Source organism: Cupressus sempervirens, chromosome 8 (genome assembly GCF_028749045.1).
Source record: "Cupressus sempervirens isolate cs-2001-9-10 chromosome 8, ASM2874904v1, whole genome shotgun sequence".
Lineage (NCBI taxonomy): Eukaryota > Viridiplantae > Streptophyta > Pinopsida > Cupressales > Cupressaceae > Cupressus > Cupressus sempervirens.
In genome coordinates, this window is record NC_143125.1 from 403,461,790 (window position 1) to 403,481,807 (window position 20,018).

The 20,018-nt window shown below is 35.0% G+C and overlaps 1 protein-coding gene and 1 long non-coding RNA gene across 2 annotated transcripts in view; one reads left to right on the forward strand and one right to left on the reverse strand.

Moving 5' to 3' along the window:
• Positions 1-1,380: 1,380 nt before the first annotated feature.
• The window catches only part of LOC149542990 (inactive glucose-6-phosphate 1-dehydrogenase 4, chloroplastic-like), a 150,125-nt gene continuing 131,487 nt past the window's right edge, over positions 1,381-20,018 (forward strand). Inside the window, exon 1 of the mRNA XM_089797913.1 lies at positions 1,381-1,620. Coding sequence (XP_089654039.1) covers positions 1,504-1,620 — 117 coding nt within the window. The 5' untranslated portion in view covers positions 1,381-1,503. The remainder of the gene's footprint in view (positions 1,621-20,018) is intronic.
• Positions 2,596-20,018, reverse strand: part of LOC149542991 (uncharacterized) — a 148,019-nt gene continuing 130,596 nt past the window's right edge. The window contains exon 2 of the long non-coding RNA XR_016355577.1: positions 2,596-3,333. This is a non-coding gene — a long non-coding RNA (uncharacterized LOC149542991). The remainder of the gene's footprint in view (positions 3,334-20,018) is intronic.

Genomic DNA, 20,018 nt, shown 5'->3' on the forward strand with positions numbered 1-20,018 from the left:
TAGGTGTTGAATGATGGAAAAATGTGCAGAAAGAGGAATCAAGTTGCCAAGATCAAGCATAACAAATATCAAATCTCAAACCCACCAAAATGGGGCTTAATAGAGTATCCAATTTTTGGTGAAGGTTTTGCAAATGGGGTTGCAAGCAGAGTGGGTTTAACCATGGAGGGAACTATGTAGTAAAGTGTGCTCAAGATTGAGTTGTATTGAGATGGGCGACCTTCAAGGAAGTCTCGGTGCTTCACCTCTGCGAGTAACACCTAGATCCAATGAGTGCTAAGTGTTCCATTTATTCTCATGAGAGATGGATTTGTGTTGAATCACTACTCATGAAACATGGGTCAATGAGTTTTGACTCAAAAACTACACAGTTAAATCCTGATGGCAATATCACAAAATACAAGTAGTTAAATTGTCCAATTTTAAGTTTTTCCATGTTTTATATACATATATCACTATAGATTTCAAACTACATTCAGCAAAGTGTTATTTTGTCTCTACACATCCCCAACCATTATAGGATACACATGTTTATTCCCATTCTTCCCTATGTATAGTCCACTTTTTCGTTCCATAGATGAGATTATGTGATCTAGTCCTCAATTGAACAATTAGCACCTCTGTTGTCTCCTTTAATTTCATCTCTACCTTTAAACTCATAATATTTCCTTCTGGAGTTAAACTTTAACACCTATACCTTCTTTTGACTAATTTCCTTCCCACATAAAAAGGTCATTTTTTCTTTAAGCACTCTTGCATGTCAATGTTCCATATATTCATCTATTTGTTGTTCTACTACATCCATTCTTTCTTCCTTAAGCTAGCTCCTTCACCATCATTAATTTGGGCCAATGTTGGAAACCTGTATTTTGAACCTTTTTTTCTTGTATAACTAATTTATATTGATGTCTCTTGAATAGGAAAGAACCTTCTTTAGTAAAAGAAATTTAAATGGGACTTGAAATTTTTATCTATATGATTAAATGCTTTTAAAATCCTTCTGATCACTTATATTTGCAGTTTGACTTAATACAATATATAATTCACACCTAAAAAGAACAAACAACATGACAAACAAATTGAAAAGATTTTTCTTGGTCCTATAATAAATTTTTTGTATTTTATAAGTCAATATTTGTCATCTAATTTTGTAGAGTGTAAAACTTGCCACCCATTGTAAAAAATACATGTATAAAATGAAAACATGATTTTTTTTTAAAAAGAACTCAACTTCATACAAAAGTATATCATGTATCACTAAATACATTTATGAGATCATTAAATTCAAAATAAATTTAAAAAGTTCACCATTACAATAATTTTATTCTTAAAAAAAAATTTATAAAAAAAATACATGTTGTATAACGGATCTCTCACACTCTGTTTATCCACTTGAATGTATCAAAATTCACTTGTGTCTTATCCACCGAATTGTTCGATCTCGTCTGAACTGTGGGTCAGGGAGGTCTGGCATTAGCAGGTAGTATTAATCCATTTACTTAAATGAGTCAGTCCAGTGCTATTTTCCAAATGGCGATCGTTGCTGGTCCTTGTAAATTGGATACTTGCAGTGTGCGGAAGTCGCTTGCATCATCTACCAATTGGGTGAACAAATCTGCGGTATGAATCACTCCACTCCATTTATATTTTATGGATCTTCTTGGAAGTTGTAATGACTTCTAACTATACCCGCAGCTCTCCTTTCATTTCCACTGCATACTGGACAAGTGGCTTTACCAAAACAAAATTCACTAGTTAAAGGCCTGGGTATATACAGCGGGTTGTTCGTCATCTCTTCTGTTAGTTCTCTATTATTAAAATCTATAGAGTTCTTCAGATCTTTCTGTATAAGTTAAGTAGACTTGGTTCTCTATGGGATTAATCTCAGAAGCACCTAGATCTTACTAATTGAAATGTATTTTGGGCGAACAACTAATTTGAAGTTGACTCAGTCCTGGTTTAATTCTTATTTCAAAGTTTTTCAGGACCTCAATCTATTTAATTATATGGTCTCGTGGGTGTTAAACCACAAATCTTTTTTTTTTTTTTCCTGTAATGAACCAGGGGACAATACCATTTTTTTCGGAATTATCTTTGGCTTGGATTTCTCTTGGGTAAACGTGTGAATCGAATGATCTGTAGAAATCGGATTAGATAAACAAAAGCAAGCATAGAAATTTATCTTTACAAATAATACAAAGGGAACATAAAAACTTAAATATATGCTATGCAGGAATTCAATTGATTACTGAATTTTATGAAAAGTCTTCACCGACTTAAGTTCTTCTACTACATTTGCTTTAAGAAATGCAACAAATAACATTAATAAATTTACTTTTGGATCATAACATCTAAGAAATCCCCACAAGCAAAATCAGCAAATTGAAACAAAATGCAAATACTCCTACCATAATTGCTTCAGTTAGTTTTGCACCGTGAGACACAATACTTTAAAAATGTGTAGTAGAATTGTTTCTAAAATTAGGAAGGCTAGATCCTTTATAATAAAAGTACTCCACTGGGGCAACAATTTTGATTTATAGATGATGGAAATAGATAATATGATCTACAAATATAATGTGTGTTTTCAAAGAATAATTTTAAAAGATCATGTTTTTAAAAATGTTGGATAAAATTGTCGAGTATTTTCCCAAGGCTTTTGTCAAGTCCCAAGTTTTAAAATTTCTACACATGCCTAGTTTTCAAGTCCGAGCTTCACAATTATGATGCAAATTAACTCTTGTCATATTACAAATAGTATCAGTTAACAAAATCAATCAATGCCAGAATGGCAAATAATGATATACAAATTCTGATCAATTCCAAATTGGCAAACTGGATCATTCAATTCCAAATCAAAACCAGAATTGCAGATAGTGATCTGCAAATCTAACAGGATGATGTTGAACTATGTAGGATCTTAAAATAATGACATGGATCCGGTGATGAACTATCTAGGATCTTGAAAGATATGAAATTAATTTGTTTTAATAACATAATCTAGGAATAAAGTCAGATAGCTGTCCAACAAAATTGAAAATTGACATTTTGTCAAACAGTTGGAAGCAAGATGTGGGAGTAAAAATCACCCAAATGATGCGAAATCTCTAAATATAAAACCAACAATCTTCTTCAATATTCTGATTACTCCGCTCAATTTCTAAGGCAAACCAAAGAAGATGTCCTCAAGAAAATTGCTGTCAAAGAGATGAGCAGTCGGTCTGATCAAAGAATTCATTCGTTGTTGATGAACAAATCCGATTAAGGACATACATGGATAGTTGCACTATCGCTGAAGGAGCAGGAAGAAGCCACCCAAGATCCGAGTAATCACTGTTCAGTGAGAAAAAATCAGATCAATCGAAGGCCATAAAACATCTTCATGAAGCTACCATTGCATCAATACAAAAACTTAATGAATATAGTGATCCCTATAACAATAAAACATTCTTGATCCCCACCCAAGGAAAGGAGTAATTAAATTAGTAGTTAGTAGTAGCTAAGCAGTAGTTAGTTAATTAAATTAATGAATTAGTTCAGGTGAGACAAAATGGCAAAAGTTGGGAGAAAAGACAACTTATCCCCTTGGTAAATAATTAAAGGAGATCATAAGTCTGGAGGAAATAATTAATCAGATAATTTTATATACATTACATACCGAGCACTCCCAAGAGCCTTACAGCAACCAAGGAAGGTGGAAGTAATCCACCATTGGTAAGAAATAAAGATAGCATGTACATATAGCCTCAATCAAAGAAGATGATCTTAACAAGAACATCACATAAGAAATAAGATATCAGAAACAGTGATAAAAACTTCAGACTCGCCATTATATCAAGCCATCATTTGGATAAAAAAGTGGATCATCACATACGCAAAATTGATGAACATCAGAAACAGTGATGAACATATTACCTTTAGATTGATTTAAAGTTCTATATTTGATTGATATAATATAGAAATAATATTCGCAACTCATCCATTCTTCTCACATCTTTGAATTATAACACAATGATCAAACTTAGATCAATACAATCTCTATGTGTATTATAAATTCAGATCAGTCCTTGCCATATCATTGTGTATCTTGCATTGGCTTGATCCGGATTCCGGACAATCTCCATAAATCAACATTTCTACCAAAGTCAAATCAGATATTGCAATTGTTCATTCAATCCATTTATTTGCAGATCAATATCTATTCTCCCTTACAGTTGCAGATCAATATCTATAATATCAGTGATCATCTTCAACAAAGCATTTTGGATATAATGTTTAAAAAGTTGATATTTGTTGATCAAAGACTTTCTCCATCATGCGCATTTTTTATTAATTTCAGATCAGAGGATCATATTAGAATTATTTTTTGGCAATAAAATCTTGCAGATTAGTCTTCAATATTATCAAGGCAGCAGACATTTTATGTAAGAAGCCTTCAAGGCTCTAACTGCTGAACTGACTATGGTTGTTTTTGGTTTTTATCGTTTTCCATTTTTTTTGTGTTTTTGAGATGGTTTGACATAAAAAGCACTACATATGCTGAATTAGAACTTCTAAAATTTGTAAACTGAATACTAGGGGACAAAACTAAAGATTTCATCTCTTCTTCTTCATTATTTCATAGAGAAAAAACTATTTACAATCAAATAGCATACCCGAGTAGTGGAAGAAACCCTTTTAACATTCATTGCCTGAAAAAGCAAGTCATGAATATAAAACCCTTCACCAATTAGCAGTAAAAACTTCAAGAGATGATACCAAACCCTGCTGTAGCCTTAGGCTTCCTATAATTTTTATTGATTTTTTTTGTGTTGATTTTTTTTGTGCCTCTTTCAACAAAACCAAACTGTATATGAAAGAGCAGGTAGGGCAGATGAAGAACCAACAAAAAGCAATGATTTCAAACCACTATAAACAACCAATAGTTTCACAATCTGATGCCCTCAATCTGCCATAAAATAAGCCTTCAATCTATCAATAAATTTGAAAACTTATTTCTCTAATCAGTACAATGCTGACCTCTGTTTGAAACCACCCCAATAAGCAATATCAGTTGAATATTTCACACCCTCCGACTGCCGCTACAAAGAAGCAATGCTCTCCAATGGCGATAAGCTCAGAACTCTGCTGAAACCCTTGGTCTCTCACAAACTCCCATGCTCCAAACAAGAAAACCAATTCAACAATCAACATCATAATCCTGAGATTGAACACTTAAACCGCTTTTGTTCTATTCTTGTGAGAGCTCAAACACTTTCCTGGCCAATGTGGGACATAAAAGATATATATCCCATTTTATCAAAACTTTCACTTTAAGCTCTATAGTTGGTGCACAAATAATTCTTTTAAAATTAATTGTTCACTTGGCCCCATCTATGATAACTTGACCATTCACTTAAGTGACTTAAGTTATAATATAAAATTATATTATAACTTAATAATGTAAGCTCTAAACTATTAATATTTATTTTAGCCAAATAAGTATTAATATCTCCATTATTACCCATTATCTCTACACATCATCTGAACTGGGAGTTCATACGATCAAGCCACATACAAGCATACCCCATTTCTATAAATAGTAGGGGTCCCTCTCTAAGCTCTCAAAACTTACTATAAATAGAAAATTGTGTTATAAATAGCAATTACTGCATATGGAGACCTTGAACAAAAGCCAAACCTCAAAAACTCTAACCACTAAAGAAAATGCATCCCTCGTAGGACCCTATGACTGACCTCATTATCTTACGAGGGTCAGTGATAGGCTAATCTACTTTGCTAATTGATGTCAACTAGAAGGGGACATCACACTCCGCCCTCCTTGAAATTACATGTCCTCAAGTAATCTCAACTCAGGATTTTGTAATATGTCCTCACTCTCCCAAGTAGCATCCTAAGCTGATAAGTCTGATAAGTCCTTCCACTTAATCAAATATTCCTTGATGACCTGTCTTCATAGTTGTCTTTCTCTAACATCTAAGATGGCCTCAGGTACTAAAATCAATTTCCTCTCATCATCCAAGGGTGGTAAAACTGCAGAAGTGACCAGTCAATGTCCTAATGCCTTTTTGAGGTGTGACACATGGAACACTTTGTGTACCTTGTTATCTTCTAGTAAATGCAACTCATAAGCCACCTCACTAACTTACCTGATAATCTTGAAAGGGCCATGATAATGTGGCTTAAGCTTCTTTGCTCCACTCTTGTTGAGAGTGAACTGATGATAAAGTTGTATCATTAGGTACACCATATCTCCCATGTCAAAAGAATGTTGAGTTTTCTTCTGTCTGCATACTGCTTTTGCTGATTTTGGGCCTTAGCAATGTTTTCCTTCATAGCCTTTACAATGCCTTGGCTCTCCTAAAAAATCACCAACACTAACTCTATTGTCACTGAGTAGTAAATCTAGAAAATTAGGCACTCCATACCCATACAAAGTCAAAAATGGTGTCATTTGTATAGATATGTGATGAGTGGTATTATAACAATACTCACAAAGGTAAATCCATTTCACACAAACCTTCAGTTGTCCTACAATATAGTTTTTGGGGTATCCCTCCACCCATTTGTTAACTATCTTTCTCTCTCCATCTGTCTACGGGTAGTAGTTAGTGCTCAAAGTAAGCTTAGTCTCACATAATCTAACAAATCCTTCCAAAAATGGCTTATGAACCGACTATCTCTGCTACTGACAATATTCTAAGGCAACCTGTGAAGCTTGAATACCTCTCAAAAGAACAACTTTGCTACATGTGTTGCTGTATATGTAGCAGTAATTGAGAAAAAGTGAGCAAATTTTGTCAGTTGATCAACAATTACATATATACAATCCCTCCCTTGGGCTTTTGACAAACTAGTGATAGAATCTATAAACAAACATTTTGACTTCCTATCAGGAATTAGAAGTGGCTGAACTAGTCCTAAAGGGTATGTGTGCTCTTGTTTATTTTGTTGAGATACAAGACAATCTTTGACATATCAAGGATCATCCACCTTGAGCCCTTTCCAAGTAAAGTGCTCACTTACATTCCTATATGTTTTGAAATAACCCAAATGCCCTACTATCGACTCATCATGAAAGAATCTCAATACCCTACTCTTCATCTCAAGTCTCGAGGTCAAATAAATTATGCCTTTGTAAATGATTAACTCCTTTACAACAAAATACCTGCTGTCCTCAATAGACCCCTCAACTATCCCTCCAACCCAAGTGTCTTTGGTGTACTCTGCCACAATCATATGCTTTCAATCTTGTAAAATTTGGACCATGGAGCTCAAATGTGGATGGCGGGATAAAGTATCAACAACAATATTTTGAGTTCTCTTGACATAAGTGATGTCAAAGTCATATGCCTACAATTTACTAACCTACTTCTACTGATGGTCATTGAGGTCTCATTGTTCTAGGAAATGCCTCAAGCCATTATGATTTGTTTTTATGCTATATTTTCTGCCCACAAGATACTGCTTGAACTTGGCCTAGGCATGCATAATGGCCAGCATTTTCTTATCATATATCTTGTAACTCCTCTCCAGTCCCCTGAGTTTCTCACTCTCATTAAGAAATCAAGTGCTTATCTTGCATAAGCGTGACATTAATACCCTCCCTAGATGTATCAAATTGAAGGTCAAAAGGCTTCATGAAATCAAGCATAATAGAATGGGGCATGTAGTCATAATCTTCCTAAACCTCATGAAACACTCCGGTGCTTTAGGAGTTCATATAAATGCACCTCTTTTCATCAAATTCGTCAAAGGTGCAACATGTCATGAATATCCACTCACAAAGTGGCGACAAAAGCCACATAGGAAGTCCATGTAGTTGAATGATCTTTTTGTAGTAGGCCAATCAATAATAGCGCAGATCTTCTTGGGGTCCACTAGCACACCCTCAATGGTAATAATGTGGCCTAAGTACAATAACTTTGTCATTCCAAGGTCACACTTGGACTCCTTGGCACACAAGGACTTCATACCCAAAATCCCCAAAACTATATCCAAGTGTGTAAGATGCTTCTCCAATGTCTTGTTGTAAACTAACATATCATCAAAGAAGACTAGCACAAATATCCTCAACTGGGGTTGGAAGACCCTATTCATAGTGGATTAGAAAGTAGCCAGTGCATTGGTTAGGCCCAAATGGCATAACCACAAATGTGTAGTGCCCATAATGACACCTAAATGTGTTCTTCTCTATATCCTTCTCTGTAACATAGGTTTGGTGTTAGCTTGACCTCAAATCTATCTTTGACAAATAATAGGCGCCACACAAGTTATCAACCAACTCATCTATCCGCGGAACGGGGCACCTGGTTTTTATCATCCTCTTATTCAAGACATTGTAGCCAATGCATATCTGCAAGGTACCATCTTTTTTCTTCACAAACACAATTGAGGAAGTGAATGTTGACTTACTTGGCCTAATGTGTCCCATAGTGAGCAACTCCTAAATGGGTTTTTTCTATCTCGTCCTTCAGTCGCTTTGGGTGTCAATAAGGTGTAATCATAATGGATTTTGCACCCTCCAACTCTATAACATGCCCAATGCCCTTGTTTAGAGGTCTACTTGATGGAATGTCACTGAAAACCTTCCCATGCTTAATTATCAACTATTGATTTTCTAGGTGTACTTTGTCTTTTGCTGCCCCTTTTTTGTAGACATCAAGATACACTCATCTGCCCACTCAACCATGTCATGACCTATGAGCCGCTCCATACTCTGAGTGAAATCCTTTTGTAACTAGTATCTTGGATGACTCTCAGTGCTTTTGTTTTTCCGTCCTTAAATGTAATCTCCATATATTTGAAGGTCAAGAGTGAACCTTCTTATATCGTGCAACCATTGCATACCCAAAACCAAATTAGTATCTCCCATATTGACCATAAAAATTAGTTTTGAACTCATAATTGTTCAAGCATAAAGCATGTTCTATAATCATTTTGTCACACTTAAGAGTGTAACCATCAACCACTTGTACTCTTATACCTTCAAATTCTTCAGTATGAATCCCACGTCTTTCTACCAATCTAGCATCAATGAAGTTATGGTTGGCACTTGTATCCAATAAAGTGATAATCTATTGTCCCACTAGTACCCCACACATCCGGAAAGAGCCTTCCTTCTTAATACTAGTAAGATGTGCTTCCTTAAGCTTAACCTCTCCTTTATGTGACTCCAACTTTTTCCAACCTTTATGGCTCATTTTCAGCCCTTTCCACATCAGATTCCTCAGGATCTGTTTCCTGGTCTCAATTATTAGATTCAGAATCTTCATAGTATGCACACATAACATAGTTTTCTTTACCCTTAGGCCTCAAAGTACAGTCATGGTTTGTGTCATAAGGGCCCCTGTAGTAGAAACACAACTTTTTCCTACGTCAGTCATTAAGTCTTTTCTTGTCAAATGGAGTTACTGATTTCTCTTTTTGATCTCCTTTGAAATCTGATTTCTCTTTTTTCTTGGGAAAAAACTTACCATCTCTATGTGAAGAGGATCCCTTGCATAGAAACTCGCTCTGAGGAGCTGCAAGTTCCATACTTCTAGCCTTCTTCATTGTAGTATGCAATTTTATTGGGTCAAATCACTTTACCCACCCTTTTAAGGGCTCCATTAGGCCCTCTGTAAATAGTACAACCAGCCTCCACTCTGAAATGTTAGTAACCATGACAGATAGCCTTTGGAAATCACTGATATAGCTCTCTAAACTCCCAACTTGTTTCAACTAGACAAGATATTTGAAATATGTCTCTTGGTCCTTATCAAAGTGGTAAACCAACCTTTTTACAAACTCCTGATAGGTAGTGATGTGATCATGTTATAGTGTCACCATCCTGTGATACCACCAATTGTGGTTTTCTCCCTCTAGACACAACGTGGTGTATTTAATGGCTTCTTTCTTAGACATGGTTGAAGTGATAGGAAGGTATCTAACTTGTGGATCCAAGACTGAGTTGTTACCTTGTCGCTGCATCAAAATAAGGTATTGTGATTTTACCAATGGTATGCTTTAAGTCATTGTTTTGAATTCGTGGTCTATGAGCTCTATAGTACTTAATCCTTGAATTCACAAACCTACCAAAATGCATTCATTCATGCACTTGTGGAGTCAATAACTCCCAATAATCATTGGCCACCACAACTGCATCAACATATGTTGGATCCTCAGCCTCTTCAACATTCTTCTCCACCTGTGGTTCCCTCAAAAAAGTGGGCCAAGTTGGCCTATCTACTGCTTGTGAAGGTTCTCTCTACAATCTCTTTGGTCCAGCTATACTCTAATCTGTTGGCTAAAACTTTTGTAAGTCACTATCTACAATTTACAAAATTGTGACTTTAGGAATTGCGTCATGAGATTTCTCTCTCCTCTCAGCAATAGGGGAGACTCCTTTCTTACCGCAAGTTGCTTCAATAGGCACTTAATTGAAATGACAAAAAGGGCAGTTCTCTTAATCAATTCCTCTTTGTTCAGGAATGATTTACATACAACTAGAACTTTCCAACTTAACAAAAAGTGCTTTATTACTATGATAATGCAACTCATAGTTGAAAAAAAAGCGGTGTATTGCCAAAATTGCGATATATCATGGGTCAGATGGGCAGCCGATTAAAATGCAGCATATATCGGTGATGTGATTTTTAAAATACCGCTGCATCTTTTTTTAAAAAATCTTGCGAAACATTGCACATTTGGCTATTAAAATTCGGAAAATAGAAACAACAAACATGTTTTAGGTTTTCTTTCCATCGTTTGATTAAAATGTCCAAGGTTACTGCACAGATAGAAAATTTCCTGGGTCAACGCCATTAATTTATGCAAATTGGGAAGACGACATTTGTCACACCTGATGACATTGCTTCCTTTCATTGACACCTAATGGCATTAAGGGTTTTTAATTTTATAATATAGTTAATAGTTTATTTTTTAAGACATTATAAATTAGGAAATTTAGATTTTTTTATATAATTGTAATTTTAAAAGTTATGTTTTAATTCGTTTGTGTTGAGCAATGATTTTATAAATTATGTAAAATTAAAAGCTCTTCTTTAAAAAAATTACTATAAAGGTCGTGTTAAGTTTATTCTTTAATTATTATAAAACTCTTATACTAATATTGCTAAAGAGTTTTATTAAAAAATTTAAAAGGGCTTTTTTTACCAATAGACTTTGACTTACAATATTTTTTATCATATTGTCTAACACATAAATTTATATAGTTCACTCATATTTGAAATATATTTACATAAAATAAATATTTGTACATAAAATAAAAATATATTTATTATTTAAATTTAAAATGTAAATAATAAGTAGCTAACATTAGGACTACCCTTATTAATTTGCTAAGTTCAAGTTGCTATGTACTTAACTCAAAAGTTTGATCTTTATAATATGGAAATCTCAAATTAGTATATATTCTACAAATTTGGTGTATAGATGTGCATTTTAAGAAATTATATATAATAAAATGTTCGATAAGTGCTGATTTATTGTCGATTTTTTCGCCGATTTATTAGTGATTTTGAGTTTTTCAAAACAATCTGTCTCTTTTATTTGAAGCAATTTGATTTACATCCAAGCACAAAGTCTTAGAGTGCACATACAAATTGACAGAATTTTCTTGTCTTGTGAAGTGCACATACAATGAGCTCTTTTTTTTATATAGGAAACGAAGAGAGAGAAAGGTGGAGAGAAAGGGGGAAAACCTCAACCACCTTGACTTTTAAAAAAAATTCTAACTTTGACTTATTCAAAGTTGCATGCCTAATGTCATTGCAACTTGATCACATGTTACAACTTTGCACGTGATACTATCACATGCAATTCCATCTTGCTTTTCCATTACATCATGATTTATTGATTTTCATGCTGCTACAAGATGCCTAATGTTTTATGATTGTTGTGCTCAGGTTTGGTGAAGCATCTTGAACTGGAATATGAATATGCATCCTTGATTGTTTTGGTCAGTGTTTTGTCATGTCTCCTCTTTAGTCTGACTAGCAGAGTTATGTGAGCCTATCATGGGGTCTTGTAGACTAGTAGTTGTGGATAGAGACTCATACAAGATATTTAGTGACCAGGCTTAGCTTTATAGGCAGTTGGGAGCCAATTGGGTGCAGTTCCTTGATTTTAGGGGGCACCCCTACATTTTAGGAGGATGTGGCAGTTTCAAGATGTGAGGTTCCATGGGACCATTCCATTGTTTCAGTTTCAAGATGACAAGGTGTGTTCCCTAGTTTCTAGGAGCATCCGTAGATTATAGGGAAGGGCCTGCCAGTTGACCCATCTCATCCGGTGTCAGTCGTAGATAGGTGACATGGTCAATTTCATGTTTATTTGGTTGGTTTGGGCTTTCAAGGAAAAATGGGAAATATTTTAATATATATAAATATTTCCTAAGTTAGCAATTAAATAATTTATAAGAAGACTATCTATATAGCCATTTCAAAGTAATAAGGGGAATATGGCTTTGTTTGGTCAAATGTGCCTTTGTGTTATAGCTCGTTGGAAAGGTCTTGAATTATTATAAACTATTTTCACTATCTAGAGACTTTTTGGCACTTTGAGTTATGACATTTTAATAAAGTATTTTTTTCCTATAGCTTGGATGCCTTTATTTGGGAAAATGTTATTTTATTATAAAGTGCAAACTGTAATTCTCATTTAGGGTTCAATTTTCACTTGGGAGGAGTTATAAGGAGATGAAGACCTAATTGTTGATCATCTTTTGACATTTGAAACTTGTGAGATTGGAAATTGCTCTAACGGAGCGATTCAGAGGGATAGGACGAAAAACCCAAGTCTAGAGTGTTAGGACGCAAACCTCAACAAGGATTTGGTGATTCAGTATTGGAGTTGGAAAGTACTATTCTCTCTGGCAAGGATCGACATTCTTCATAGCACCATTTATCCGAAGGAAACATCACAATTAGCTAGGCAGCCAGCCTATTCCAGCTTGGATGTTTCTTCCAAAGGTAGCTCAAGCTTGTATTGTGGGCGTCATTCCTTATTAGCAGCCATGTTTTGCAGTTTGGAGATCATACAGGGGTTTTTGATAGAAAGCTCTCCATCTTTTGTCATTGTAAAACCCTTCTATAGCTGATGTCAGGTTCATTATAGACAGCAGCAAATCCATTTAATATATTTATTTCTTTGAATGAAAAAAATTGAATATTATGCCTAGTATGATTTGAATCATTTCCAGATTGTTAAGTTTTTTCAATATATGAATGTTGCACATCATTCTTAGTTCGAAGTTATTTGTTGTTTGTCATTTACTTGCATATATCTTCAAAAACACCTAAAAACGAGAAAACGAGAAAAAACCAAAAAGAAATCAGAATTCTATAAAATCTATTCAAAGGTACAAAATGCTGGTCAAAGTCTCGAATTTTGAAACAAACATCAATTTCCAAGGTCACCGGGATTGGGGATCCCTCATGTTTTTTGACCATTTTTGTCTTGAAAGCACTCTAAGCTTGTCATCATTCGTTCACCTCCTTGTAAGCTCCATTATGTAATTATGCTTGTTTCTTGTTATTTCTTCTTTGCATGTATAAAACAAACTCTTTAAATGGGGGGAAAAATTTAAAATGGGGATTTTTGGGAGCATTGCACATATAGCACGGCTGGAAACTTTTGGGACAGCGGAGGGATACATGCGTTTAAGCTCTAAATATGAGCTTATATGGTGGGAAAAATCAAATTTGGGTTTTTGAAGGTCCAAAACACATGAGGACAACAAGCTTTGTGTGGAAAATGCATGGAAAATGTGCAACATAATATATACTTATAATGAATTGTTTATGTTTTCATTATAATCAAGCATGCAAGCAATCACCAATCATGAGTTGTAAGTCATATGGCAGTGATATAACAAGTGCGGATGAAGTGCGTGAAAACATGAAAGTGGGCTTTTTGGATGCAAAAGCATGTTGCAAAGTGAGCTTGCCTTCCTTGATAGTTTCTTTCAAGAATGGGGTTTTTAATCCTGACTGCATATGCAAGCAAGATGAAGCACTTGCATATGCAACTTGGAGAATTCTAACGAAAGATAGGAGCACATATTATATGCAAAATAAACGCAAATATAAAATGAAATAAAGAGATTTGTAAGCAAAAAAGAAAGAGCACATACATACAATTCTACCCTATGAAATTCACAAGAAATTTACATTTTTCCTCAAGAAGCAAGGGAATAAGTCTTTTGATCTCTAGTACAAAAATCTAAAAATGAAACCAATGAGTTTTTTGGATTTAAAATGATTGCTCGATTGAGAGTTAAATAGACTTCAAATCTTTGCTCAATCGTTGCAAAATTTGAGTCAAAATTCGTAGCTTGCCAAGTGCAAGAAGTTGGAGATTAACAATGCATCATTTTAGCAATTGTTTTGACCAAGCAATATACAATATGCAATGCATATTAGAAATGGCATCCAGAGAATTCTATGTAACTTGAGAGAGTTGTATACAAGCTAAAAATGATAGGAAAGCTTTAGAACTTATCTTGTGCCAAAGAGCTGATGATTTGATGAAGATAAATGCTCAAATACAAGGCATTTTTGGGGAAAAAACTGCACTTGAGAACAGATAGGAATTATCCTTGGATGAATACATACAAAAACAACCAAAAGATCTTCAAAATCCATCAAGTATTGACCAAGATATGAATGATTGTTTGTTGCAAATCTCATTTTTCACAAAAAAAGCCCAAATTGATGGGTTTTTACAAGTCAAAAACATATGGTTTTGGTCTAAAAATTGCCATCCATGCTTGTACAAACATAAAAGCCTTGCAAAATGAATAAAAATGCACTTTGTGGGCATGTGCTTTTGAAGGCAAAATCGTCACCCTCAAGGCCAACGGTTATAAAATGACTAATGAAACACTTTTTTTCAATCAAAGCACATGCTTTTGAGTCTAAAATTTCCACCCATATGCTTTTTGGTTTAAAATGCATGTAAATAAAGTAATGACATGCTGTTTGGTTACAAAAGCATGTACTTTTGACTTGAAAATTGTACCTTCAAACTTGAGTAATGATGTGCTTTTTGGGATGAAAAGCATGTGTTTTGGAGACCAAAAAGCCCACCATATGCTTTAAAATATCAAAAACTTCTTATTGAAGAAAGTAATAATGTGTTTTTAGGGAGGAATAACAAATGAGTTTGATGATGCATGTGCTTTTGGATTTAAGTTCCCCACCTATATGCATTTTAATACTAACTCAAGTTAATAAACACACTAATAAACTTTAAAAGTACAATAACATGTGCTTTTGGGTTCAAATTCTCCACTTGTAAGCAGTGAAGTGATAAAATAATATGTTATTGATTTTAAAAAGTCCACTTACATGCATTTAGGACTTATATTTATTGGCAGTGGGGTTTCAATAGTGTTTTGCATGTTGATATATACTTTAAGTCATAAAACCCCACCTTTATGCATTTTTAAGTTTCTCATGTAATTAAATTTAATAGAAAATTATAGTTTTCCTATGTTCCCCAGGGACGCATACCTGGCCTAAAACCCGACATTTCGGGGACGGGTATGGGACGTCCCCCAGCCGTCCCCAAAAATCCATTTTTTGCCGAGGCTGTTTCAAAAACTTGGGGACATGGGGGGGACAAAAAGGGGACGGCCAGCCATACTTGGTACGGAAAGGGGACGTCTAACCGTCCCCCGACCGTACCGGGTACAACCAGTCGTCATCATTTTTTGTGTGCATGAAACTTTAAAAAATAAACATTAAAAAATGTTTAAAAGCCTCCATCTTAGTCGGCTAGTGGGCCCCACTCCTCCAAAAGCCCTAAAATGTTAATACTCCACACATTTAAGCTATTTTAACATATGTTTGGTTTTCATTTTATGTTGTAGCCGGCTGGAGTTTTCATTTTGCAAGTAGAGGAGGTAATATTTTTGCTTCCAAGAGCTTGACCAAAGATTTGATCTTCTATTTTGTCCACCAAATAAGTATAAAACTCTTTATGCTTCCATCTATCATTTTTAAAATAAATTTGCAGCTTGCAAAGTCTGATTTTTTTTTTTTCATTGTTTCAGCTCATATATCTATTGCATATTTAAACAAAATGAATAGCAGTGGGAGTACGAGTAGTAGTAGTGAAGAAGAAAATGTAGGGGATGATGTTGCTAGTAGTGACACTAGGCAAAAACCCGATCCTAAAGCTGATTTGTTTAAATGCCCTTCCGCCATTATGAAGAATTTTGCAAAAGGTCCTTTCAATAGAAAAAAAACCTCTTCTCCAATATGTCACACCTCGGCCAAAAGATAAAAAGAATTCGGGAGGGACAAGGGTGTGGGATTGCCATGTTTGTCTTGATGATTTTAGGGGTAGCTATACAAGAGTGAAGTCATGCCAAGGAGTCAAAGCTTGTCCTAACTTGACTGATGAACAAAAATTAGAATGCCAAAGATTGCACTTAGAGGCTGAAATGGAGGGGAAAAATTTGATAGTGACATCACCATCTATTCCCTCACAATCATGTAGGCATATGTCATCTGCCATTGGTACTAGTGGCAGCCCTACTGGGTCTAGAGGGAAGAGAAAGATGAGTAGTGGTGAGAAGGGCTCAGTGGAAAGTATGTTTAATGCACAGGCAAAGGAAAAGTGTGAGACATCCATTGGTAGATTCTTTGTTGCTAATGGTATCCCATATAATGCGGCCCGTTCCACTTATTATAAACAAATGGTGAAAGATATTTTGAGCATAAATTTCTCATTTGTACCCCCTGGTGAGCATAAGCTACGAACCACTATCCTAGATGAAGAGTATTCAAAGGTTGCTTTGTTATTTGAGGATATGAAATGCACTTGGGTTAGGATAGGCTACTCTATTGTGATGGATGGGTGGACTGATGTTAGACATCGGCCACTCATCAATATCATTGTCACATCCTCTGTTGGCTCTTATTTTTTGAGAGCCATACATTGCTCAGGAAAGAAGAAGGATACAAAATTCCAGTTCACCATTTTGCGAGATGCCATAGAGGAGATTGAGTCATCTAGTGTTGTACAGGTTATCATAAATTCTGCACCCATGTGCAAATCAGTTCATTTGATAATAGAGAGTGCTTATAGACACATATTTTGGACCCCTTGTTGTGTTCATTCCTTGAACAATGCATTGAAGGACATAGGAAAGATTGAATGGGTGAAACAGGTTGTGCTAGAAGCTAGAGAAGTGCAAATATTTATTTGCAACCACCACACTTGCTCTATTCAGGTCCTTCTCTAAGAAGGAGTTCCTCAAACCAGCCGAGACAAGGTATGTCAATTATAATTATAGTTTACTTTTAGTTTCTTTTAACTAAAAGTTATCTAAAAAAATTATTTATAAGTTTACTTACATGTGATGCTTTTAGTTTTAAAATTTAATCATTAATATTTAAGTTTAAATTTTTAATTTTTAATTGTTGCTATAGGTATTGCACATATTTCATCTTGATGGAGAGGACGATTGAGGTGTATGAGGCCCTTCAATTGATGGTGGTGAATCCAGAGTGGGGACAATGGCCTCATTCTAAGTCCTCTGAAGGAAAAGTGGTGAGCAAAGGATCCTTGATGAGAGTTGGTGGTCCACAATGAAGTAAGTTGCTGATTTTTAAATTTACTATTAGTCTTTTGCTTGCTGATTTTCCTACTAATAGTCTTAAAATTCTTAAAATTCTAATTCTGATTTTTATTTTTGTTGGCATCTTGATCTTGCAGATATATTTTCTCTGTCATAGCACCTATTGTTGATGTCATTAAATATGCTAATATTGATGCTCCTAGTTTGGGAGAGATTACGAGACTATTAACAGTATGTTGGGTAAGATGAAGAGAATTGTTGCAACAAAGGATCCTACATTGGGCTTTTATGAGGAGCATATTAGGCCTATTGTGACTCGGAGGTGGAACATGATGAATACCCCACTTCATATGTCAGCCTTTGCTCTAAATCCCAAATGGTATGCACAATTGGGTGGAAGGGGCCTCCCATGTGATGATCCTAAGGTTTTGGATGGCTTCAGAAGAGCAATTGATAAGATGTATTCAGCTCAAGATGCCTCTACTCTTCGTGTACAGTTCCTTGACTTCACCAACCTTCGTGGCCCAAACTTGGGTAAGCCACAAGCAAGGTTGGATAGAGTTGTTTTGGCACAAAAAGATCCTATTGGATGGTGGACCTGGCATGGGAGAGATACACCTAAGTTAAAAATATTTGCCAATCGCCTCCTTTCACAGGTTGCTAGTTCCTCAGCTGCAGAGAGGAATTGGTACACATATTCATATATCCACTCTTTAAGACTCCAGAGTATAGGTAGGCACCAGCTTTGCGATGGGATGTTGAGCCTGAGGATGTGGCCCAAATAGATGAGGATGACACAGCACCAGGATTGGTTGGGGTTCCATTAGATGAGACTACGCTTCCTGTGGAGGATGATAGTGAGAACTCTGATTTTGATGCCATGGCAGTAGAGGCAGAATAGGAGCAACAATCTGCTTCATTTTTCTATGTTTTGCTTTTTATGTTGAACATGAACATGATTATGATACATTGATAATTTGATACTTATTACTTTATGACAGCCCTCTACCTTTTGGGCCTATAGCTTTGGGCATATTTTGATTTTGATTTTCAGATTTATCATGCTTATCATTATGACATTAAGATATTGACAATTGTTAATGTTCATTGTTCAATGTTCACTGATATTGATATGCATTTTGACAATTGGATACTAAAATCGGATATTATTTCCTAGATGGCATTCAAATGTTGTATGTTATGGTTCTGTAATGTTTAAATGACATGCTTTGTGCTTAGTTTCATATGAATGACATGTATACTTGCAAATTTCAATGTATATTTTAAAATTTTCCTATATATATATAGCCGTCCCCGTTTGCCGTCCCCCCCCGTCCCCAAAATCTCCAAAAAAAATTGTCGTCCTAGAAACCCGTCCTGCCGTCCCCCACCATCCCCGTACCGGAAACTTGGGAGAACATAGTAGTTTTCAATAAAGTAAACATGAAAATAGACTTTATGAAGCTCTCACAATGGTTATCCTGATCATGGATCATAAAGTGTGATCCAAAATGTTGATTCAAAAAATTGCACACAATTGAAACCAAAAGCACTAAAGATAAATGAAAATAGACTTAAAAAGGCTAATTTTCATTAAACATTAAAAACTTTAGTCAAATCAATTCAAAATAAGCTAAAATTTTAAAATGAATGTCAAAATCCACTTTAAATATTAAATATAATTTTATTTCATGCAATTGCCAATAAAAAGGCCACTTTTGGAGGTTTTTTAATCACGATATGTTGTCACCCTAAAACACCCCACCTTTTCCTTCATAACTTGAGCTAGGCAACTCCATTTGAGGCCTAAGTTAACTCAAAACGAGCGAGATTACAAGGGCTATTATCTTAAGGAAAAAATAAGATTCAAAAATATTTATAACAAGAAGAGAAATGCATAAAAGATGTGAAAGTTCACCAAAAATCAAGTGTTTGTAGTTAGAGAAGAAAAAATCTTCCTTTCAAACATTGGGGATTAAATTTGATGAATACCTTCAAAAGAAATGCATGAATAGAGTTACATAGAGTACAATTCAGGGCAACAGTTGTAAAATGACTAATGAAACACTTTTTTTCGATCAAAGCACATGCTTTTGAGTCTAAAATTTCAACCCATATGCTTTTTGGTTTAAAATGCATGTAAATAAAGTAATGACATGCTGATGTACTTTTGACTTGAAAATTGTACCTCCAAACTTGAGTAATGATGTGCTTTTTGGGATGAAAAGCACATGTTTTGGAGACCAAAAAGCCCACCATATGCTTTAAAATATCAAAAACTTCTTATTGAAGAAAGTAATAACATGTTTTTTGGGAGGAATAACAAATAAGTTTTATGATGCATGTGCTTTTGGATTTAAGTTCCCCACCTATATGCATTTTAATACTAACTCAAGTTAATAAACACACTAATAAACTTTAAAAG